The 25,969-nt window shown below is 43.6% G+C and overlaps 1 protein-coding gene across 4 annotated transcripts in view; it reads left to right on the forward strand.

Moving 5' to 3' along the window:
* The first annotated feature begins 1,211 nt into the window (after window positions 1-1,211).
* The window catches only part of LOC137335746 (transcription factor COE2), a 208,694-nt gene continuing 183,936 nt past the window's right edge, over window positions 1,212-25,969 (forward strand). For 3 of the 4 annotated variants that reach the window (XM_068001076.1, XM_068001078.1, XM_068001079.1), the window contains exons 1-5: window positions 7,964-8,529; window positions 10,553-10,709; window positions 12,159-12,222; window positions 13,271-13,326; window positions 16,284-16,357. In XM_068001076.1, coding sequence (XP_067857177.1) covers window positions 8,396-8,529; window positions 10,553-10,709; window positions 12,159-12,222; window positions 13,271-13,326; window positions 16,284-16,357 — 485 coding nt within the window. In that variant the 5' untranslated portion in view covers window positions 7,964-8,395. Of the gene's footprint in view, window positions 1,345-7,963; window positions 8,530-10,552; window positions 10,710-12,158; window positions 12,223-13,270; window positions 13,327-16,283; window positions 16,358-25,969 lie in introns of those variants that run through there. The other variant, XM_068001077.1, reaches the window with a different exon arrangement.

The following is a 25,969-nucleotide window of genomic DNA, read 5'->3' on the forward strand; positions in this document are numbered from 1 at the left end:
CCGTCCCACTTTTTCTTGATCATATAATTACAGTGGGATTGAGACTTCAGGGCGGGAACAGTGAGCCCTGTTGTGTTACCAATTCATAGCAGATAGTTTCTCTGTTAAACTTGTTTTATTATGACTGCTGCAAACGTTGAAATCAACCTGAGTTGGGACGGGGGCGGGGGCGGGGGGGGGGCGTATGAAAATGATCTGAAATTGACAAGTACAATTTGGGAAGAGGGACAGGAAACAGAGCGATCTTAAAGGAGTATCAATAACGACGTGAATGATATCGATAACACAAATCATAACAAACTGGAGAACGATTCCAACGCGTGCAAATTGTGAGGTGGAAAAATAATAACAGCGGTGGTTGAAATCATAGCAGGAAAACACACAAGAACCCCCGCTCCTAAAAATTCCGAATTGGTAAATAAATATCTTTGATTTGTATAAAATCACGGCATGTCGTTAAATTATTCGCAGCTAATTAAGTTTGCTGAGGAGACGGACGGTAAGTGTGGGTTGTGGGTAAGGAGTGGATTCATCCTGCATCCTTTTTGAAGATGAATATGAGGAGGAGAGGGCGAGTGTCATTTTGCAAACTTTGCATCCACGGAACGGCCAAACATCGCATGTATTTTACGAATAATTTATATACACCACATAAATAAATATCTAATCGGATCGATGAATGCAGAGTGAGTTCAAAAAAAAAACTGTGTGTAATGAAACTTCGCCCCGGGCTGTGACATAATCGTATCAGAAGCAGCAGGAGGTCCAATTATCCTTCACAGCTTTAATATTCAGCGTTTCTTTTGGGATATAAACTGCTGCCTGCTAATTGTGAGAGTGCATGTAAATACATAACGATTATTGAGAAGGAATGATTCAATCAATCTATTTATCTGCGTCCCCCACCCCCGCCCCCCATCGTCTGCTGTGTGTGTGAAATCTGAAATAAATCCTTGCTTCCTCAAAACGTCCAATTTGTATCTCTCCCATCTGCGCACTGTTGGGGCAAAAATGAAATAAAATTGTCAGCTAAACGCTTTGTCAGATTAGAATATGTTTACATTGGGAGGATGCAATGTCATCCGAAGTGAGGGGTATACCAGCCGAAATCAGGGCGACTGCAGCATGGATTTTTGTTTTTTTTGTATATATATATAGAATATTGATGACACTGTGTGTCTCAGTAGCGCTTTCCATACACAGTACCCTTACTTTCTCCTCTTGATTTCATAAGATCTCGCGGAAGCGGCCTCTCCAAAGTGTCTGTAGACCTTGCGGGCGGCCAGAATGGGCTGACATGAGAAACGAAACGGACTAAGTAGAAGTTAATACGGAAGATTGCAGGTCAGTTTCATCATCTTTTTTTTTTACGGCGCGGTTTTGGACGGAAGGAGGGGACTACGAAACTGACCTGAAATTGACAAGTCCACCTTTGGAAAAGGAAAATAAAACTATGAGTGGAGTATTATAGCCTGACTGGGGGCGCTGCGCGGTCCCAAATATATTCTCCGCATGCTAATTGTGGAATCATTATTGTAATGTTAATCTACAGTATATGAAAAATCACTGCCAACTATCAGATGGGACACGGGTACTTGTGTAAACGTGTATCTGTTTAGTCTATTTTAATGATCTGTGTATCTGACAAGTTTCTTGTCTTTAATGGTAAATGAGTGTTTCGATCTGTTAGATTTAATTTTCACCCGTTTCAGCAAATTGATAGAGAGTACATTTAATCCTCGTTTACAATGTGCCACATACATTATGCCACTTAGCCCTATCGTTACCAAGCACGATATAATGTTTAATCCTCATTCATTGTATAATGTATATTATTAATTGATAAAGCTGGCCGTGGGACCGAGTCCCATAGTGCAGGACACCACCAAAGTTGAAATGAGTAAGACAGAAGACCAAAGCTGTGACTCGCCGACGCCAAAATTGAGTTTTAAATCTTTGTAGATTGCAGGAGGAAGGGAAGGTTGAAAATTTTTACGCCTGTGAGAAAACACCATGTGGGGCTTAAGAACATAATTTATATATAAATGCATAAATACGCACAAACATATATATATCACCTTAATATATTATATTAATATAATAATGCACATTATCAGATAGTGGAAGAAGTTGCAGCAATTTTCTAAGTTCCAAAGGACGGCGATATTTGTTTGAGCAGATATCTATCACTATAATCGTATGTGTCTGGTCTGGATTATTGTTATCCAGGTCTTTTGCACGGTTTCCCTGTGGCAGCTGGCTGGGCCTGGCCAGGGTGACAGTGCTCTGACCCGGGTGAATGTTCGCTGCCCCCGGGTAATGGCCCGCAGACAGACGTTCCCTTCGGCCCTGGGGGCTCTGGCACACGCCTTCCTATTGTCCTCGGGCCTCGCACTTTCAGCAACGAAAAATTTCAACAGGGCGGGGAGGGAAGGGGAGGGGGCGATTAGCATTCTTCACACCCACGGCACAAACAGACAAATCTCATTGAAAACTGCCCCTTCAGATCGCGGCATTTTAACTATTATTTGAACAATGGCTAAACTCAACTGATTACTTTCGAGCAGATTACTCACCGACTCCCGGCAGCTGTCCTTTTATTGCACTTCACTCCATTGCTTGATCTCACAAACAGTCTGTTTGTTTAACATTGTCTCCAACAGCCAGTGTTGCAGACACAACTGAGCAATTAGAAAATAATATTTGAATCTAAGCAACGTGAAATAGTTACCGTCAAAAGCAAAAATATCGAATTATGTTTCAGTAAATATTTCCAGACAATAAATGGGTCTGGAATAATTCGGATCACTATGATTTAAAATATATCTACTCATTGCAATCGATTTCGAAAAAAAAATCACATTTAATCCGGATTTATTTTCGTTAATCTAAGTACTTTTCCTCTGATTTTTACGCTGCCAGGTGAAATCATCACCATAACAAACGCGCGTTAAAGTTTTTTAAAAAAAACATTAGAATCGAAATTATCTGGAACGTACAAGAGGGCACAAATTTAAATGAGTGAAAAGTAACGATAAAACATACATTAGAAAGAACTTCTTTACTGAAAGGGCGTGAGATGATTGTAATGATCCTCCAGGTAAGGTGGTCAGGTAGGCTGGGAGTTCACAGCACAGTTTGGATGCGAGGCTTTGGGCGCATTACCTAGTCCTTGACTTTCCTCTGCGTTCTGACAGGCGAATATTGTGAACTGAAATACTACTTATCTTTCCTGAACGTTTAATCTCCCTACATTTTACTATTATTATTAATAAATCAGACAAATCGTTGGCCTGTCCAGTGAATATATTATATCTATCTGTATATAACATTTAGGAAGTGACTAGAAACATAAATAAATCAGTTATGGTGATCTCCGATAGTTGTGTCCGGTCGATTTAATTATTTTATTTCTGAAATATTATAAACCTATTTTCGTAAAAAATGAATGTCAGTTAAAGAATTATAAATAGTCCAATATATGATCGCTCTGGCGTTTACTGTAGGTTATTGTGTGATATATTTTATTAAAGACCGACATAGATTCCTACTTCGTTATTCCCTGCGCTATTTGGGGTGACAGTATCTTGTACTTAATTTGTTAGCTTCCGTCAAAAAATGTCAGCTGGATTTGCCCCTTTAAGGGATCTGGGTGACAGCTGAGGGTCGCTCCGGCAGATGGTCTGTGAGCAGGGTTTCATTGTTTGTCACTAAATCTGTTTGCATACCAAGCGTCCCCCTTTCTGTCAACGTCTACCGTCCCGTTTTCAACAACGAACAGAAAAATAACGGCCCAACCAACCCAAATAAACAGCACGAATAAAGTCACCCTGTCCTCACCAGCGCAACAGTTAAATTCAATGTCAATGGACAGAGTTTCCAAAATGTGTTGCAAATTGGCTGCAATAAATACACCAGGTGAAAGCGATTACTTGATCCTAACTCCCCGTCATCCGCGGGCTCTCCAATATACAGAACTCAGATTCGAGTTTCAATGGTCCGTGGAAATCCATCCCCATCCCCGTCCCATTCCTATCTTCTTTCCACCACATCCCAATTCCACCCCAGTCCCATTCCCACCGCATCCCAATTCCACCCCAGTCCCATTCCCACCGCATCCCAATTCCACCCCAGTCCCATTCCCACCGCATCCCAATTCCACCCCAGTCCCATTCCCACCGCATCCCAATTCCACCCCAGTCCCATTCCCACCGCATCCCAATTCCACCCCAGTCCCATTCCCACCGCATCCCAATTCCACCCCAGTCCCATTCCCACCGCATCCCAATTCCACCCCAGTCCCATTCCCACCGCATCCCAATTCCACCCCAGTCCCATTCCCACCGCATCCCAATTCCACCCCGTCCTACTCTCTCCACTATGTACCAGCAACCCGTGACGAACCTGCTTCTTTCCTTAAAAAAAAGAAAGTGACACCGATAACAGGCACCGAACCGTTCACTGGCTCAATGTCCGAATCTGGCGAATGGTGATGAAACGATTAAACATCGAAACAAATTTCTTATTAAAGCGGAGAATTTCTCCCTAGTTTGTTTAACAATCAAATCGTTCTATTTTGCAAACAAGTGTAAAAATGACATAAAGCATAGAATACCTGGAAAGTACTTTCCAATAAAAAAGGTTGATTTGAATTTATTACACTGCCGTACTTGATCATGTACCTCTGAAATCTTTCTAATAAGTGGAATAATAGCAGGAAAATTAATCTTCACATAAGAAATACTTAAGAACATCAAACTGACATTTCTCGCCTATTATCTAGCTCTCTATCTATATAATATTGCTATGTATTACCTATAATCACTAGACATGGTATGTTGTATATTGCGTCTAATCACCATACCTATATATTATCGTGTTATATATTATCTGTAATCACTAGACCTGATATATTGTTATACCTTTTCTGTAATCACTAGACCTGTACATATTTTGATATATTCTCGCTAATCACCAAAGATAAATATATATACATATAATCTCTAACAAATGTAACGTCAAATATGGAAGACAGTCGGCTAAAATCAGTGTTTGTGTGAGAAACGAATTTAGAACAACCTCGCCCCCCTCACCAGCTTCCGAACTGGTTTGGGCTCGAATTGTTTCAACCGAAACTTCGAAAGTAATTATTATAATTGTAGGAATTGTTTTTTTTAAAACCATATTTGATTTTATTAGAAAGAAGACTAAGTAGTGCAGCTGCAGCTGCGGGTAAATGTGCGGGGCGAGGTGAAAGGAGTTTATGTCAGGCTGAAGATCGGCGTCAAACTGTTTCCACAACGGAATCGGGTCAAAGTTTTGTGTTGCACGTCTCAACTTAATGGATTTAGAATCAATCAAGGAATCAAAAAGGCATCGCGGTGAAAGGAGATTGAATTACAAGATTGAGATCAACTAAACCCAATGGAGCAGGTACCCCAGGAGAAGTAGGAAGAAAAGATAGACATTTATAAATCTGGATGCAGAGTTAACCAGCGTGAGACGGAGAGTGAGTGTATGAGACGGAGGCAGAAAGAGACACATCGGGAGAGAGATGGAGAGTGACAGACAGAAAGAGCGAGAGAGAGACAGGAGCACTTACAGAGACAAAATGAGAGAGAGGGAGAAAGAGATTAACAGGGACGGAGAAAGAGCGACAGAGCGAGAGGCAGGGGCAGTTACAGAGACAATACGAAGGACAGTGGCGGTTACAGAGACAAAGAGATTGACAGGGGCATAAACAGAGACAGAAAGAAAGATAGTGACAGTTTGACAGTAACAGACCCAGAAACAGAAACAACTAGAGGCAGAGAGACCGACAAGGACAGAGAGACAGTGACAAGTACAGGGAGAGACAGTAATGGGGACATAGAGACAGTGACACGGATAGAGATAGTGACAGGGTCAAGGAGAGACAGTAACGGGGACACAGAGACAGGGAGAGACAGTGACACGGATAGAGATAGTGACAGGGACAGAAAGACTGTAACACAGATAGAGATAGAGACAGGGACAGAGAGAGGCAGTAACAAGGACATAGAAACAGGGAGAGACAGTGACAGGGATAGAGATAATGACAGGGACAGAGAGACAGTAACACAGATAGAGATAGTGACAGGGACAGAGAGAGGCAGTAACACAGATAGAGATAGTGACAGGGACAGAGAGACAGCAACACAGATAGAGATAGTGACAGGGACAGAGAGACAGCAACACAGATAGAGATAGTGACAGGGACAGAGAGACAGTAAACAGATAGAGATAGTGACAGGGACAGAGAGAGACAGTAACACAGATAGAGATAGTGACAGGGACAGAGAGAGACAGTAACACAGATAGAGATAGTGACAGGGACAGAGAGACAGTAACACAGATAGAGATAGTGACAGGGACAGAGAGACAGTAACACAGATAGAGACAGTGACAGGGACAGAGAGAGGCAGTAACACAGATAGAGATAGTGACAGGGACAGAGAGACAGCAACACAGATAGAGATAGTGACAGGGACAGAGAGACAGTAACACAGATAGAGATAGTGACAGGGACAGAGAGAGGCAGCAACACAGATAGAGATAACGATAGGGACAGAGAGACAGTAACACAGATAGAGACGGTGTAGGGACAGAGAGACAGTGACAGGGACAGAGAGACAGTGACACGGATAGAGATAGTGACAGGGACAGAGAGACAGTAACACAGATAGAGTCAGTGACATGGACAGAGAGAGGCAGCAACACAGATAGAGATAGAGACAGGGACAGAGAGAGACAGTAACACAGATAGAGATAGAGACAGGGACAGAGAGAGACAGTAACAAGGACATAGAAACAGGGAGAGACAGTGACAGGGATAGAGATAATGACAGGGACAGAGAGACAGTAACACAGATAGAGATAGTGACAGGGACAGAGAGAGTCAGTAACACAGACAGACAGTGACGGACAGAGAGAGACAGTAACACAGACAGACAGTGACAGGGACAGAGAGAGACAGTAACACAGACAGACAGTGACAGGGACAGAGAGAGACAGTAACACAGACAGATAGTGACAGGGACAGAGAGACAGTAGCACAGATAGAGATAATGACAGGGACAGAGAGAGACAGTAACACAGATAGAGATAGAGACAGGGACAGAGAGAGACAGTAACACAGATAGAGATAGTGACAGGGACAGAGAGAGACAGTAACACAGATAGAGACAGTGACAGGGACAGAGAGACAGTAACACAGATAGAGATAGAGACAGGGACAGAGAGACAGTAACACAGATAGAGATAGAGACAGGGACAGAGAGAGGCAGTAACACAGATAGAGACAGTGACAGGGACAGAGAGAGACAGTAACACAGATAGAGATAGTGACAGGGACAGAGAGAGACAGTAACACAGATAGAGATAGTGACAGGGACAGAGAGAGACAGTAACACAGATAGAGACAGTGACAGGGACAGAGAGAGACAGTAACACAGATAGAGATAGTGACAGGGACAGAGAGAGACAGTAACACAGATAGAGACAGTGACAGGGACAGAGAGAGGCAGTAACACAGAAAGAGACAGTGACAGGGACAGAGATTGGAAGAAAGGTACTGAGACAGAAAGACAACTAATGAACAAGAAAGAAATTGATAGATTGAGGGAGCATGACCTCCCCAACACACGCGCGCACAATGGATTAGAACAACCCAAACACTAGATCAATCTATGAGAATCTTTGGATTAAGATTGTTTAACTGACTTTCCACGTTCCATTCCTATATTATGGTAATAATTTGCATCCTATTGGTGACAGCTGGGAGAGAAGGCGTGCATAAATCACATACTTTATCCAATCTGAAAATAGCCAACACTGATCCAAAAAGCATATATGTACGAGGGACTCCTCCTACACGCCCTCGGAGCTGTCAATTACTGCCGCGGCCCTCCCGCAGTGGGAATCATTCATTAGAGTCAGGGCTTTGCGGAATGGAGCTATAGATGTCAGAGCCGGTGAGAGACTCCAAGGCCCCTCACCTCTGCATCTCCACCGCTCTGGATTAAGGACATTGTGTGTGTGTGTGCGCGCGGATCAATTTCCTCTCGTCTTCGGCAGGCAGATGAAGCTTGTTAGCCCGTGATCGATTCCTCGATGGTTTTCTGCTTGAAGGATGACAGCACCCAGAGGAGAATAAATCTCCAAAAAAACTTCACTGCTAACCGCCTCAGCGAACTCTGTGGCATCGGAGATCTTTTTAGAGCAACTTCTAACGCAAACTGTGTAACTTGAACGGTGTGTGAGAGAGGCACAGCGCTTCCGATTCTGGGATTTTCCACTCACTCCAGTCTTGAAGGATTCTGCAATCGTGCTTTTTGTGTTAAAAAAAAGTGTTAATTTTTTACTATTATTATTTTAAATGTTTGGGATTCAGGAGCATTTACCTAGAGGAGGGCCTGATATCAAAGACAAATCGGCTGGGAGTGGAATGGACGCTGTTCGATCTTGGGTCCGGACCGTAGGGGTGGTGGCCGCCAATGTAGCGGCGCAGAGGTACAGTACCAAAACTAAACGACAGGTTCATTATTAGTTGAAATAATCATTGGCAAGGCTGGCAATCGCTCTGCAAATTAACCTCCCTCCACCTTTGCACCGTTTAACTTATAACAATGACCATAATAAAAGGTCATTCCCTCCAGTTCTCGAAATTTTAAATGCAGCCGTCGAGAAATCACTCAGGATACAGACTGCAATTTAGTGTGTGTGTGTGTGTGTGTTTGTGGGGCGGGGTGGGGGGGGAATCAATTTTATGAAACTAGAAATTGAGAGTTCTAGTTGGAAAGCGACAGTGCCCCTATGATAGAACTGACATCTCCAGTTGCACTGTACGAGATTTCTAATTGTTTTTTTTAAAATTGTACCAGCATGTGTTAAATACAGGGTTAAACTGCAGCTAGGACCGAGCAGTGTTTAACATTCACTATGTATTGTTCTGTGCAGCTGAGGAAAGACAAGGGCAAAAACAAACTTAAAAATGAACAAAAAAAAACTTTTAACTCGCAATTGTTGGGTTATAATCTTTGGCTAAGTGTCCCGATTGGTGAATATCCCTCCAAGTACAGCAAGAATCGAGAACATCAAAATGCACGGATTGTCTTTTGAAGGAAAAACACGCACACCTGAGATGGTTGTACAGATGGAACTGACAACCTGAAATTAACTGTTTTCCACATTTAAGAGCTGATTTTATCCACACTCAGTCTAAAACAGATTCCACGCTTCCCGGCAACATTCAGTTTGTTTTGTGAGCTTCTTTGTAAATATAAAAATGCAGAAATATCAATACTTTCATTAATATTTTAAAAGGCATGTCAGAATATTAATTATTTTGTTTTCATTCAGTAATATGCTCGCTGAAGGATTTATAATTTGGATTGGTTTTGAAATCAGAATACGCACAAACCGTCTGATTTTCCCTAACTCTGCTCGATTTCAAACGTGAACTCATTTTTGCAAATCAAAATAATTTTTCACGTCTCAAAACGACGATAACATGCCACATTGAATAAATTTTAAAAAGTAAATAAGCCATTGGCATCCGTCTGGTCTGTAGGTTTGTACAGAATTATTTCCCCAACTCAGGAAATTTGCTTTGAGCGAATCGATACCCTTCAATTGAAGTCACAATGAAGGAAACACTGAATGCTCCTGACAATTAATGCTGTTTAAAGTTATGTTGCTGCCTCAAAAATTCTATGTCCATCTCACGCCCACACCCTCTGCATTCCAGCCTGACTCTCAATCCATGCTCTGACCGTACATTTCTGATCTTAACATTCTTATATTTAATTCTGTTGTCCAGCTCACCTTTTGGATAGAGAAGGTCCTTTTCCTGACGCCACTCCTCCTCCAAAGACGACTCTTAAGACTAAATACCTCTCCCAGTTACATGTTAATTTTAACATTTTTATTTCTTGCCATAAGTCGAATCGGTTGCGCCGATGTACTTACCTCTGACCTGTTAACTATTTCACATAAAATGTCTAAGTAATTCTACATACTGGGTAATGACAATCGTACTTCCTAGGTGCTGAATCAGAGCGCGGAATAGAAGTCCCTCAACTTTAACAGTAGAATATAAATACTAAAGATACCAGCGCGTGGAACGCATAGAATTACAAATTAAATCCAATCAGTTGCAAAGTCAGATCGTGACCGAGCTGCCACTCGTTTCCTTGTCACCTCTATTTATTATTTTAGCTCGTCCGATTGTCCTTATTTTATATCTAACAGAGTTGGCGAATAAACAGGTGACAAAGCTCAGACTCGGCGAGAGTCCAGCCGCGCACACCGTCCCTCTCTGTCTTTTAATGTGCTCGTATTGTTGGTAAACAGAATGGTTGATATAGCTTCTTGTATCTTGTAATAGGTTGGCAGCAGGTCTGTATATGTGCACCTTGTTTGATAAATGGCCATTTACCAACGCGTGCCCGTGATTACTGTGTCTCCAAGCCGATTGGAAAGTTGATCAATGTTTCTCACCCCCCACTCCTCCCCAACCTCCCTCTCTCCTCAGCGGCGTGGCTCTGGCCAGGGCTCACTTCGAGAAACAGCCCCCGTCTAACTTAAGAAAATCCAATTTCTTCCACTTCGTTCTGGCGCTCTACGACAGACAGGGGCAGCCAGTGGAGATCGAGAGAACCACTTTCACAGACTTCGTGGAGAAAGACTTGGTATGTAAAAGAAAGCATCTTACATCTTACCTGAGTATAGAATAAATCAGTACAATAAACCTGGTGTTGGACCTTCACTGTGACAATGTGTTGGAAGTTTGTTTTTAATAAAGGAGCGGACTGTTTCACCGAGAATTTCAGCAGGTTCTCATTTGCCACATTAACCAAACCACATGTTTTGGCACGGACACGCTCCAAAGTCTGCCCACCCCACAGCAAACACACCCGCGTGGGTTAAAGCAAAATTTATAAATCCAATACACGCCCGCTTTTTAAGTGTCAGCCCTATCAGATATTTTAATAAAACAACCTTGCTGCCTCAAAGACTGATTACGATCAAAAGTATATTGGGCCGCTCGCCCAGAAGTGCTCAGTAATAAAAATGAATGGGAATTTTAGAGCCAGGTGTAATTTTCTCTGGATGATAATTCACTCGGATCTTTCTGTCAGCTCTCCACCCCTCACGCGACAGGTGCATTTCACATTTTATTGATCGGTGCGGGGCTTTGATCTGGACAATACTCGAATCAAAAGTCTCACCCGCTCCCCTTTCTCCCTCCGCATCTGGCGCTTTCTTTTTTGTAAGCGTTTCACTGAGTTTTGAGCGAGAGTCCGGACTAGGAATACTCCCGGTTCACGGAAGCTCAGCTCCGAGCACCGATTTCTGCACGATTGAAATTGACGGCTGTTTGCCGGGAACTGACCGACAAGAAGCGACGGTGGAGGCGCAGTCGGCGAACGTTGGCGTTTTTATTGTAGGAATATAAGTAACCTTTCATCTGCTTGCGTCAACAAGACTAGAAAATACCACCTAAGTGGAATGTTGCCTCTTGGACATGTGATACTATTTTTTTTTATTTTGCAGTGAACAGAATTAGTTGGAATTGGAAAATTGGGTCGGAAAACTAGGAGGCTGATTTGCAATGTTCAGTCCTGGCCATTTATATATGTAGTTAAACGGATCAGACTCACTAATGTGATTTTTAAAAATACGGATGCAATTTTGCCCAACTTTACGCAACTGGGAATCCACCGCCCTGATCAGTTTCACGTCAGTTCAAAGCCAATTTAAAAGGAATGCAAATGTAAAAAAAAAAGATTGTGAAGAAGATTCTCACACAATTGCACTCCAGCGCCTTACTGGAATGTCAACAGCTAAGCCGGCATTTGAATGAGTTCTTATTAATACTGATGTTTTTTGAGGATCCCTCTTTTCCATTTGGGGACACTCCGCGGGTTATTACGAGCTGATACTCGATTAGAATTAAACTGACAGAATCGTGGCTCGTCTCTTTGCATGAAATTAATCCAAATTAAGTCCATTTTCGGTCATTAATCCAGAAAGGCCCCCCGAATGATTATCCTTTCTACTGCAACGGTTCTCCCCGTTAAAGAAATAACAGATCAGGATGCAATGAATCCCCAAACTATATGAAATCTCTCTTTCAGGAGCCGGGAAACGACAAAACCAACAACGGGACACACTACAAGCTGCAACTGCTCTACAGCAACGGTAAGGCCGTCCTGGATGCCCCGCGAGTAGACGGGGCGACAAGTTCCTTAAATGCCTTCCGGAACTTCTCATATTTTCGGTGCAGTGTATCTAGTGGAATGGTAAACGCTAACGCGTAAATAGCGAACGCAGGAAAACACCACAAACCTGTTGACCATGAGCCGCTCCAGCAACTTGCTGGTTATTTACATAAGAAATAAGAGCAGGAGGAGGCCGCGCGGCCCTTCGAGCCTGCTTCAAATGTCGCGGAAATATTTCATCCCAACCCGTCAAACTAAACGGAGTCGCTGCGGTGACTGGTTGACTTTGGGTGGACAGGGCGGCTTCAAAACAGCAACACCCAGATGCCGAACAGTAAAACTAACGGCGGGAGGGAGGAGGGATGGACGCTCCAAGTCCGGAGACAGAGCGGGGTTTATGATTTCCCTCCATCCAGTACTGAGGGCATCTTCGTGCCACCAGAAATGGACAGGCGCAAAACATTAGTCAGACTGACCAGGATAACTCCCTCTCAACAAGGTGTGTTAAAAAGTGACCGTACTAAAGACTTAATTATAAATTATATTCAAAGTTCATTTTTGGAGAGAAACCCGCTGGGTTTTTTTTCCACCAATGGCTGCACCATGTAGTAATTTTAAACTAGCTCATTCACTGTTTTTATAAATTCACTTAACTTTTTTAATGGATGGAGTGGGAGACTTTATAAAGGTAAATAAGTTACCGCACGGAATAGAAAGGGTAAATTCCAAGCACCAGGACTGCAGGGCAAAGAGACATAGGAACAAACTGGTAAAAGGCACGTTCAGCACTGGTTTCAGAAAGCACTCGGCCACACAAAGGATGATCAATACCTGGGATGATCTTCTGGATAGGGTAATGGAGGCAAAAACTCGGGAGTCATTCAAGATACAGTTAAAAACTATGTAATTGTACAGGTCAGTGAAATGACAATAGTGGTGTCTTTGCTACCCATTTTCTGTTCAATCAGTTGCAAATGATATAAAAAGTAGAACTTCTTTGTTGCTAATGTGTCACTTTTTTTTTGCAGGCGTGCGAACGGAACAAGACCTGTATGTGCGACTCATCGATTCTGTGACCAAACAGGTACGGGAATTGATTGTCTTTTACTCTATGTGATCTATGCCACTCCCAGAGAGGCAGAGAGAACTCTCCAAATGTTTCATAATGTTACTATTCTGAAGGCAATTGAGTGGAAGTGACATGGAAAGGCAGTAATGCAAGACCATAGCCACTCGCCTTATTTTCTCATTGTGTCAATATTCAAAGCATGGGTACCACAACATAATGCAGACATCAGATCCCAGTGATTACGCGTAGAGCAGAGGATCTTACCTACCTTGTGTTGTAATGGGAAGACAGTGAGACTGGTATTCTGGAAGGTTGGGATCAAAAGGGTGAAAGGGCTGAAGGCCCCCCCTTCATCTGAGCCGATCTTGTGATCTTGTGTCCTGCAGGGTAATTAATATTTCATTACAAATATGATTATTTACAAACTGATCAATTCTGTATTTGATATTTTGCAACTAACACATTGCCTTTTTGGTGATTGATTCCTGGTGACACCCACAAATCACAATCCAAAATATAAAAACTGCCCCCCAGAGATGGTTGTAAATTGGATGACAGCAGGAACAAACAGACAAATGTTGAATTGACTTGCAGTTTAATCTTCAGTTCTGTCACTCAGAGTCCTTTTAATAACTGATAATTTTTTGTTATTAATCTGTCCCAGGAACAACAGAAAACGCCCCAGTGGCTCCTTGGGTAAATGTACTGCCCAGTGTGTAACTGAGCCATACATGCAGACTGGTCTGTGCTGAGTTAGATGATCTCTGGGAGGTCATACAGGTGCTACAATTGATCTCAGAACCCAAGGCTAGGAAGAGGAAAAGTCAGCCACTCTTGATTACTATTCAGCGACCCCTGGTCGAAAGTTTGCTTGTAGAGATGGAATTAGGCTCAGCTGCAACACTACCATGCTCAAAGAGCCTGTTAGCAGTCATTGTCCAGTGTGTCACCACTGTGTCAGCTAATGAGTTGCACTGTGGCAGCCAGTGAGTTGGAGGCGGGGTGGGACTTAAGGCAGGACAATGTATTTTACAGCAAACAAAGTCAATTTACTGAGCAAACAGCAAATCAAACAAAGTTTATTTGCATATTCTATTTAAAAAGCATCATTATGAACTACAGCAAACAGAACTCATGACCGAAACTGCAGCAACTTCTCCCGATAAAAGCAGGGTGATTTCTCCAGCGAAATGCAGTGAGTGGAGGATAGTTACATAATACAAATTGATTATTTCTTCAGCAAAATGCGATGACTGGAGGATAGTTACATAATACAAATTATGTGCATAAAATCAATCCCAGTCACTTACAGCAGTGTGGTCGCCAGGCATGATTGACGGGGAAATTACCCAATCATCTCCATTCTGGCCGGGAATAGTGGTGTCAGTATATGCAGCCTTCACTGTCTACGCTCACTCTTAGGCAAGGTGCAGGAGGGTGCAGTTATCAACAGGTGCAGAACTGTATACCAACTGGAGTCAATGCTCGAAGAGAAGGGAAGAAAACTGGAGAAAGGGACAATGTACATTGAGATATACAGAGAACATCAGGGACTGGTGGTTCATGGAAAATAAATGTGCTGGTCTGCCAGACATGTTAGGTGAAGTGCAGATGAGCAGTATCCTAATACATATTCTATTTATACAGTAAGTGTCACTATTTGTTTTGTAGGACCAGTTTGGTGAATTTGTAATTGGTGTGGTGATACACATAGTAATACAAATACGATAGACCTTTACTTTAACTTGCTTATTTATTTGGTGAATTTTTGTGCTGAAGGAATGGAAAACATTCCCATTTTTAGCCCTTAACGTCAATGTCAATCATTTCCAGGACAAATACTGCATTAGTTTGGTGCTGCTCTTACAATGCCTAACTTCCCAAGCACATTCCCTCTGCAGCACTAGAGTGTCATTTCCTACACCAGCCATGCTTGGAGCCTCTCTCAGTGAGATTGCCACTTTATGAAAAACTACACCCACTCCTGTGATGTTGGCCCATATCCACTAGGAACTGGGTTGAGACTGCCCCAAACTTATTTCACTTGGGACACTTACAGCCAACAGACAGACGGATCTCATTTCACTTGGGGATGGTTACAGCTGACAGCAAGAGGAAATTTTCATCCCATCAGTCTGGGCTGAATTGGAACCCAGGTCTCAGAGGTGAAAGGATAGTGTCTAACCCACTGCACCACCTAGTCCCCTAAGTGTTTGATATATTTAACAGCTGTGCACATTATCCCGTGACGTCAATGCATCAAGAAGAAAAAGTTCCACTAAGCTGCTCAAGGGAAACATAAACTACCGAATGCAAACCACTGACCCACATGTTTGGTCAAATTTGGAACAGTGATCGATTTCTAACTTCTTAATCCATATATTAATTTCACTTTATTAAGAGCACAAACCTAAGGAGGTTGTATTGTTATTTTATAAGGCATTGGTCAGATCCCATCTGGTTACCAAATAATTGGAAAGATATCATTAGCGCTGAGAGATACAGAGGCAGGCAGTCAAAATGATTCCAGGTATCAGGAAATTTAAATTTTGAGGAAAAGTTAAGGAAGCTGGGTTTGTGTTCTTTGAAGAAGAGGGTTTAAAGTGACTAAAATGAAGTTTTCAAGATTATAAAGGGAATTGACAAAGGTTGATCCAGGCAAATTGTTCACTGCAGTGAAGGACTCAAATACCAGGGACACAAGTTAAAAATGAGGAGGGAGGTCCGGCAGAACGTGTTCACCCAAAGGATAATCGAGCTGTGGAACAAGTTACCAGGGAAGGACATTGAAGGAGACAAAGAGGCAAATAGACGTATTTCTGGAGAGAGAAAAAGGATGGAAAGATCTGGTGAGAAGGTGGTTTGGTGGGGTTGATGTGCTTGTCGAGCCCAATGGGCTTTTCCTGTTCCTAATTTTCTTTACCTTCTATGTGTTTCTGAGGTTACTAAGCATTCTCTAACTTTCATTGCAGGCAATAATATTCGAGGGTCAAACTAAAAACCCAGAAATGTGCCGGGTGCTTCTCACACATGAAGTGATGTGCAGGTAAGGAAGAGCCATTGGCAGATCAGCCTCTCATTCTCTTGTACTTTGGTTACAGTGTGCTTATAATCATGATTCTGGACCCATTCTAGTTACACAAACAGCAGGCTTCGGGCTAGCCATACTGCCATTTTGCTGAATCTAACCTGGGTCTAGTACTGTGGACCAATTATCACACTGTGAAGATGGGGACACTTGTGGAGCAAACTTGGGTTAGAGACAACATCCCCTTAAACAGACTGGATTTAAAGATTCTGATTTATGCATTTGCAGGCTGACTCATTAATGTGCATGTGTGTGTGTGTCCAGGGGGTGGGGGGATCATCTCAGATTTCTTATTAGAATAAGGCAATGACTTCATATAGGTCAGTCTGCAATGCACTTTGGGATGTGGGATCCCACACTTAGCTTACAGCTAACCCGCAACAAAGTGTAAATTGGAGCAGAATGAAATCGTTGTATTGGATTTCTTTAGGGGGTAATTTTAACCAAATCCACCTAGCAGGAAACTGCTAGGATTGGATTGGACGACTTCAATGGAAAGTAAAATCAGGCGGAGGGTAAAACGGGTGCCCAATCCAATCCCTTCAGTTTCCCGCCAGGTAGCTTCGGATAAAATTACCCTCCAATTCAGTCTTGGCCAACCCAGGAGGAAATCTAGTTGTATCGCACCAGATGAACTTTATCTTGAAGTGATATCAGAACTAATTTCAGTTTCAATAGACGATTATTACCGTGGTATATGTTATTAGAAGTCCCCTTCCAGACAGTGCCATTATCTAGTATTCTAGTCCCTTGCGTGCAGATGCAGCTCTCTAATTTCCTTTAGTCTTCCCTTCCTCCTAATCTACAGGCTTTTGAAACCTAAGCTTTGCATCACCTAACCACCATGTCTGGATTTACCGTCTTCATTTTCACTCTTTTCCTTTTGGTGGTGTCCGGCATTACGGGCCTTAGACCTTAAACCTCAAAATCTTTCCAGGACTTTCTGCCATCTAATTTCCTCCATTTGCTAATTTCAGATTTCCTTTGTGTTTTCTGCAACCACCGATGTCAAAAAGAAAGAGAGAAAGAGAAGGCTAACAGTCTAGTGTAGTGAAGCCATATGTAGATGAAGGTTGTCAGTTTAATCACTGACCTGAGCTGAGCTAGCTGATCTCAGCTGGGCTAGCAGTAAGGGTGCATCAATTGGCCTCAGCCACTGGGCTGGGGAGAGGAACAAATATCTGCCAGGGTTCCACACGTGAATAGATGTGATCAGCACAAGATCCATTCTCCATTACCTTTATTTCACAGTCAACCACCCAACCCAAAACCTGCTTAAAATTAGCACCAGATGGTCATCCCAGAATGATCCACTTTCTGAAAATTTTTGAAAACGAGGATGTGTCTCCACCTCGATGGCTCAGTTGGAAAATGCACCACCAGGCCTGAAGGTTCCCGTGCGATCTGTGCTGAGTTAGTTGATCTCAGTTGAGGCATCAGTATGGGCACTAGAATTGGCATCAGCACTCCAATCCATTGGGGGAAAAATCAACCTGGGTTCCTGCTCCGGCTCACTGTCCAGTAACTCCTGCTAGAAGGTGCGTGCGTGTGTGTGTGTTTGTGTGTGTGTGTGTGTGGGTGTGTGTGTGTTGGTGAGCAGAGGATTAGGCTTGGCTGTGATGCCACTGTAGTCGAACAACCAACTACCTTTTTGAGATTCACACAAAAAGAGTGGCCACTTGGGTAAGGTATCACAGGTGTGAAACCGTATGCCAATGCCAGTCAGCACCTTCGGGAAAGGAGAAAATTGCAGAAAAACAAAGACAAAGGGCGAGGTGCACTGCTGGAATAAAGAAAACATAATTCATAATTTCACCACACCTCCCCCCACCATATTGATGCGAAAATCAAAAATTATAATTCACAGGTGCAAAATAGCATTTAATGATGTGAGGCAGTGTTGCGGAACTTATTGATGGCACGCTCCAGCCCAATCAGGTGTTGTGCACCCAGAGAACAAACAGAGCAGCTCCTGCTCTCTGGGGGAAAGTCTGTTCCAGGTGCTGTGAGGCAGACCTTTGTCTGAACCACACGCACAGTCTGGGATCGGGATGATACTTCACAGAACTTTCACTCCCCTGAGTGCTAGAAGACACGGTTTCAATTTAAAATGATATTACTTGAATGTGTTGTATTGACGCAATATTCAATGGTGAAGCATGGTGTTTCTGTTTCTGATTGTACCCCTACACTGATATCACCTTGAACTGATTTCCTGACTGTACCCCTACACTGATATCACCTTGAACTGATTTCCTGACTGTACCCCTACACTGATATCACCTTGAACTGATTTCCTGACTGTACCCCTACACTGATATCACCGTGAACTGATTTCCTGACTGTACCCCTACACTGATATCACCTTGAACTGATTTCCTGACTGTACCCCTACACTGATATCACCATGAACTGATTTCCTGACTGTACCCCTACACTGATATCACCTTGAACTGGTTTCCTGACTGTACCCCTACACTGATATCACCTTGAACTGGTTTCCTGACTGTACCCCTACACTGATATCACCGTGAACTGGTTTCCTGACTGTACCCCTACACTGATATCACCCTGAACTGGTTTCCTGACTGTACCCCTACACTGATATCACCTTGAACTGGTTTCCTGACTATACCCCTACACTGATATCACCATGAACTGATTTGAGGGAGCGCAACCCACTGGCCACTTTGTCATATGGTAGGAATGCAGGCTCCGTGCAGTATATCTTCCACATACAGTACCCGACTGCTGCCCATGGTATCTCCCACTGTGCCAACTTACCTCTGAGTCAGAAGGCTCTGGATGCAAGCACCACACTAGGGTTCAGCACAATATCTGGGCTGACACTCCAGTGCAGTACTGAGAGAGGTGCATTGTCAGAGGTGCCGTCCTTCAGGTGAAATGTTCATCCAAAACCCTCTCTGCTTGTTCCAGTAGTTCAGGTGGATGTTGAATATCTCACGGCACAATTTGAAGAGAAGCAGGAAGTTCTCTTGGTGTCCTGGTCAACATTTCTCCCTCAACCAAAAGCATCGAAAACAAAATAAGCGGTCATCTATCTCACTGTCGTTTTTGTGCGATCTTGCTGTGTGCACAATGGCTGTTGCATTTGCCTACATAACAACAGTTGTTGCACTTCAAGGTAATTCATTACACGTGAAGCACATTGAGATAGTTCTGAGGGATGTGATAAGGAGCTTTATAAGTTGTTCTTTTTTGTTGTCTGTGACATACTGGGGCTGATTTTGGTATTTCCAAAGACCTGTTTGTGCTGGAAATGGAGCGGTAAGATCAGGAAACGGGGCAGTAGAGATCAGCAAATGGAATGGGGTTCTGTCCCCGCCCACTATAAGCTGGTTTTGGGGGCCGCCCAACTTTCTGGGAGGGGATAATTTTGCTGGTGCACAAAATTCCCGTCTGAAGGAGGTGGGAGTTTCCTTTGCATATTTAAAAGGGGAAAGGGAAGGAAGCTGCACCATTTTCTGGCCTGCAGGAAGCTTGGATACAGGGTCCCCAGCACACCCATGGAAACTTGGTGGGAAGGAGGTCTTGGGTGGACTGCAGGCAGAAATGCATGTAAGAGGCTTGCACTTTTTCCAGGTAAGTGTTTCAGGTAATTTAAAGGCCCCTTTTTTTGTTTTTTATTAACTGCTGGCACTGAAACTTTCAAGAGCCTTTATGCCAATTACTTATTTTTTTCCCGAGCTCCGTTTGTTGACACCAGCGGATTTGCTCCTCGGGATCCTCCAAGCTGATGTATTGAGAGGAAAGAGGGGCAGTAGAGGGACAGCAAGCAGGTCAGGCTGTCCAAGAGATGCTCCATGCCGTCGTGCTAGCACTTGCATTCCTGCATGGGCAGAGAGAGGTAACATACCTCATTTTGGCAGATGTTATTCAAAAGGCTTTGCCAGCAGATGCCTAGTGGCATTACAATGAGATGTGTGAATGCCTGACCAACCGCCTTGCTGGAAGATTCCTCAGAAGCATTCCAGTCGCACCCTGTCGTTCTTTACCATGAAAGAAGGCATGGTCGAGTGGTGAAGAGCCAGCGTTACCTGTTTGACCACCTCTCGAGATGCCACCTTCCATTTCTATGGGCCTAGGCAAACCTACCTGGGAAAGGCCGTGGGACCTGTCTTCTTAGGGTTGTCGGTCAGCAGAGGGACAGATGCTGAGCTGTGCCATCTGCTGCAAGGACAGATGTGGCATGTGGCTCATGCTGTGCAGAGCTTGCACATGTGCAGGGACAGTAATGGTCAGCTGTGGCCTGAAATTTGGCTGCACCTTCTTCCAGGCATGCTGCAGTGCTGACTTAAGGGATGGTGCTGTGGAGCAGCACAAAGTACAACCTTCCTCATAACAACAATGTGCATTCATATAGTCCCTATGCGTAGAAAAACGTCACAGAGGTGCAATGAGAAAATGGATATAGAAATGCACAAGCGTCTGATGCAGCATCACCTTGACTTCAACAGCGGTGCTGGGCTGAGCCATCACTTGTCTGCAGACTCATGCAGGCACCTGGGGTTCCTTTCTCCTTCATGCTGCCATTGGGCCATGGCAAAGAACCCTGATGGGTTGGAGATGCCTTTTAATGCTCTCCAGAAGGTTTCTGAATTGTTGTCCCTTCACCTTGTGACACTCCTTTTTAATTTTCCCCGTCCCTTTTAATTTGTCTTCCACACAATTTTCCTCTCCTATCAGAGTAGATCCACTTGAGTTTGCACCTTGTGAATAATTATACAAATGAGCTTAGACCGGAAAACTGAGTGCTAAGTGTCAGATTTGGCTTAATGGTGGCACTCTCATCTCTGAGTCAGTAAGTTGTGGGTTCAAGTCCCACTTCAGAGATTTGAGTACGTAATCTAGGCTGACACTCCAGTGCAGTACTGAGGGAGTGCTGCACTGTCTTTGGGATGAGACGTTAAACCAAGGCTCCATCTGCCCTCTCAGGACTCGGCACAGTATTATGTTGTGGAGAGAAGATGCACATTTCTCCAGGCCAACCAGAGTCAGCTCAGCATTACAAAAAGCCGGTTGTGTTTCACTTTGTAAGTGCTGGTGGTTCGAATATACCAGAACTGCTCTTCTTCCCCACCCGCACCCCCCAAAATTTCTCAACGCCACTCCTGAAAGTGTTGACTCTTGCTGTACAACAAAGGGGGCACAATAGCCAAACCTGATCCGGTCCTTGCCCAATAAAAGCACACACATGTTCTCTCTCTCTCTCTCTCTCTCTTCATCAAAGATCTTAGTGATCAGGAAACTCTCCCTGATGTTTCCCTTCCCTAGGCCAGGGGCACTGGAAGCAATTATAGCACCCCAACTGCTGCCCTCACATCACTTAATTCAACACCTACCAGATGGGTCATGGGATCCTGCTAGTGTGTATGGCTCAGTGATGCATTTACTCAGAAAGGTATCAAGAGAGCTGGCTTGTTTAATTTCTAAAATTCACATGCCCAATCAGTATAGGCAAAAACAAAAACGACTAGCGCAGAGTGATAGTATTTGTTGAAAATCAGGGCCGAAAATTGGTCTCCAATTGCAGACAGCTTTTGGCATTCAGGATCGTGGAAGTACGGAAGGACAAGATAGGCCACAGATAGAGATGTAAGCAGCTATGAAGAATTAGAAGGAGGAGGGAACATTTGGGGCAACTATGAGATTTGGAGTTGGGGTTTAGAGGGGAACACAACTATTGTCAAAAATTAAGCAAAGGGCACACACCTCTTGTCCAACTCATGGTTGCCCCTCCATCCAAGACTGTTCTTTCGTTTACTTCTGGTTTCTCTGACAAGCAGCACGCATTACTGGTAACCTTTAAACTGCAACCTTTGATCCTCTCTGTCATTAACATCTGCAAAAAGAATTCTGTAAAGATTCCAAAATTCTGAGAATTACAAAGTTTGAAAAATGTACAAAACAAGACAACATTCTTGTATTCTCAAAAGAATATATTAAAAAAATGCCTTTTCATTATTTTTGAAACATTCTTTGCTTTGGTTCTTTTCCCTCAACACATTGATTTCAAAATCCCCGTCTCTGTTTACAAATCCCTTCACGACCTTCCTCCCTACCTCTGTAGCCTTACGTCTGAGCTCATCGCCTTTGTTGTAACTCTGCTCTACGGTGTGCTCCCCCCTCCCTTCTACTCCACAACCAGTGACAGACTTCAGCCACTGCACACTGGCATTCCCTTCCCAAACCCTTCCCTCTAATCACATCTCTCCACACTTCAAAAGCCACCTCACAACCCACCACTTTGATCATCACCTCCCCAGCCCTCCTCAGACCTCCTGCTCAGTGATTCGTCCCTCATTTGTAAGGCACCTTGGAACATTGTGCAACAATTAAAGGCACTATCTAATTTCAAATTGTTGTTTGCAGTCTCCTTTGCTCCCCTACTATGACGGCAGGGTTGGGGCTACTGCCAGGCCTCTGTGGTCACATGGAGACAATGGTGGAAACCTGACAGTGTCACATGATAACAACCTTATGACTCTCCCCTTCCAGGAGGAGAAACTCTTCATCTCTGCCTGGTCCACTCTCCTTCACACCCTGACTGGAATTTGGCACTGTTTGTACAATTATGTGTTCTGCCAAAGTGTGCGACATGCCACAACAGTCACCAGCCCCTCAACAGAACTTTACAATCATTGTGTAATTCAAAACTTATTAATTGTCCACCAATTGATTTTCCTTCACAAAAATCTATTTCCTTGAGAAAGCATTTGGCAGAGAAAAAGAGAGTTAAAGAAAAAGGAAAGAGAAAGACGGAAAAGAAAGAGAGAATAGAAAGAGAAAAAAAAAGAGCGGAAAAGAAAGTGCCTCACATTGCTACTTGTTCCCAGTCAGACCATGGAGCCATCCTGTCATAATATACACACAAGGGGATAATCTCGGATGTAGCATCCATCATTATTCTATTAACTGTTAGACCTCATCGACACGAAACCTGTGGGGACCACAAACACAGTTCTTGTCTTCAAAAATGGATCTTTGTGAAATGTTGCAATAGATTTGTATTTGTTCTATCAACTTGGGAACATTGAGGTTGAGCCACCCCAAAAAGCCACCTTGATTTAGATGCAGCACAGATAGTGCAACCACTCTGCACCACCTAGAGGCCTCCTGCAGCTGAGCTTGCCTTCACCTGTGGCGCTTGGCACAATTACTGCTCCCCGTGCCTCTAGACTCCAGTCCATGATCTGCCAGGCTGCGGGATGTTAACCAAATTGGGATACAGGAAGCAGGAATATCCCTGCCTCCATGCAACAAGTGAAAGGACCCCTTTAAAACAGAACTATTAGGTGTAAAGTGTTTTTTTTCCATCTTCCTGTGGGGAAATGTCTGCCCACAGTGGGATGATTGAAATCAGGAGCTCCCTGTGCAGGGAATCACGGGCTCAGATTCACCGTGGTGCAGAATTTCCTGAGAGCAAAATATTGGTTGGGATTATGGCTCTCAGTAAAAAAATCAGTGGTAAACCCTGATCCTCCATTTGCTAATGTAGTCTCTCCTCCAAATCACACAGTAAAACGTCCCAGAGAAGGTTCGCTCTGACCCTTGCTGTCACTGAAATACTTGACCGCAAGCACATTTCATTTCACAAGTCCACAAACATTCTTTATTGTAAAGCCAACTATATTTTTCCAAAAAATATTTTGGGCAGGAAAGAATGTTCATGTTTTACATTGAAATATGTAACCGTTCCAGGGGGAAATTAAAGCGTTACAAATTACTGGTGGATTGGCAATCAGGAACCTATCTGGCTGTAAGACTCAGGAGATCGACTGTGCTGCGTTGTGCTTTGCTGGGAGAGGATGGAGACTCACATTATAGAGTGAGGCCCATGTTAAACCAGGTTCAAACAACTTTCCCTCATTCTGTGGGAATCTCACACAGATTATAAACTCACACCCTTTAATCCCCCGTTCTCCACGAGAGGTTGGGCTATCCCAGTGACAGTGAAAGACTCTATTCAAACTACAGGACCTTGTAAACACTTGCAAACTCCACAGCCCAGAGACAAATAAAAAAATGGAGAGAAATTCAGAGAGAAAAAGAAGAGAAAGACAGGAAGACAAAGCTAAGAAAGAGGAGAGAAAAAGAATCCAACAATTCTTACTTTGTCATTTCCAGCAGCCTATCTGACAGCCACACCGTGCTGCTTTTAACCGTGTTTCTGGCACAGTGTGACAGCTCAGCTACTCGACTTGTGATTGTAAATCGCACAATTTGGACTTGTAAAATGCTCTTTTTGCAAAAAGAGGCCAATGGCTCTTTTTGTAAATGCACTGTCAGGTGTGGCATAGAGCAGCAAGCTCCCAGATATGACCCCTGGTCTGTGCAGTGTTAGCTGCTTTTAGCCAGAGGCAGCCCATTGGGCACTGCCATGAGCCTCAGCGTTCTGAGTCAGGGAAGGGAGAAAATAAATAAATTAGCCGGGGTTCCCGCTTCTGTTTGCCACAGAAGAATAGGAACAAAAGTAGGCCAGTCAGCCTAGAGAGCTTTGCCGTGGCAGCTCTTCATCTTTTTAATGCCAATGCCCTACCCGTTTCTGTGACTCCTGCTAGATGGTGCACATGTGTGGACCCAAGGTGAGGACAGGATCAAGTCTGACTGTGATTGCTTCCACAGTTGAATAGCCTGTTAATGCTCACTGTCCAGGCTCAGGTGAAGAATGGCCACCGTTCACTTGATTTAGAGTAGCTCATCTTCAATTGAATTTTCTTCCCTTGTGTAAAGGTGCTGCCTCTTACTCGGGCTCAGTTCCATGTGCACTGGTATATGGACTGGTTCCCCACCCAAGGGTTCATTGTTCATGTACAGGGAATTAAAGCAGAAAGTGCTGGAAATACACGGCAGGTCAGTCAGCATCTGAAAGAGAAAAGACACCTTAATGGGTGTACACAAAGTCTGAGCCAGTCTTTTTTTCTTTTCAGGCACCGTGTATTTGCAGCATGTTTTGTTTTCACTTGGCTATTGGTCTATGGGGGCGTCAAAGCCGAACTCAATCCTGTCCTCACCTGATTTGCATGCTGGCAGACTTTCCAACAGAGTTCACAGCAATCGGCAGCAGGAACACAAACTAGGGTTGTATTCCCTGGAAGTTAGAAGATTAAGGGGTGATTTCATGAAAGTTTTCAAGATATTAAGGGAAACTGATCGGGTCGATAGAGAGAAACTATTTTCACTGGTTGGAGAGTCTAGGACTAGGGGACATAGCCTAAAAATTAGAGCCAGGACTTTCAGAAGTGAAGTTAGGAAACGGTTCTACATGCAAAAGGTGGTCGAAGTTTGGAACTCTCTTCCGCAAATGGCAGGTGATGCTGGCTCAATTGTTAATTTTAAATCTGAGATTGATAGGTTTTTGCTAACCAAAGGTATTAAGGGATATGGGGCTAAGACGGGTATATGGAGTTATGTCACAGATCAGCCATGATCTCATTGAATGGCAGAAAGGCTCGAGGGGCTAAATGGCCTATTCCTGTTCCTATGTTCCGAACCCGATCTGATGTTTTCCCCTCCCTAGCTTAAGGCCCAGAGGCTGCTGTAGCAACC

This window comes from Heptranchias perlo, chromosome 20, assembly GCF_035084215.1.
Source record: "Heptranchias perlo isolate sHepPer1 chromosome 20, sHepPer1.hap1, whole genome shotgun sequence".
Taxonomy (NCBI): domain Eukaryota; kingdom Metazoa; phylum Chordata; class Chondrichthyes; order Hexanchiformes; family Hexanchidae; genus Heptranchias; species Heptranchias perlo.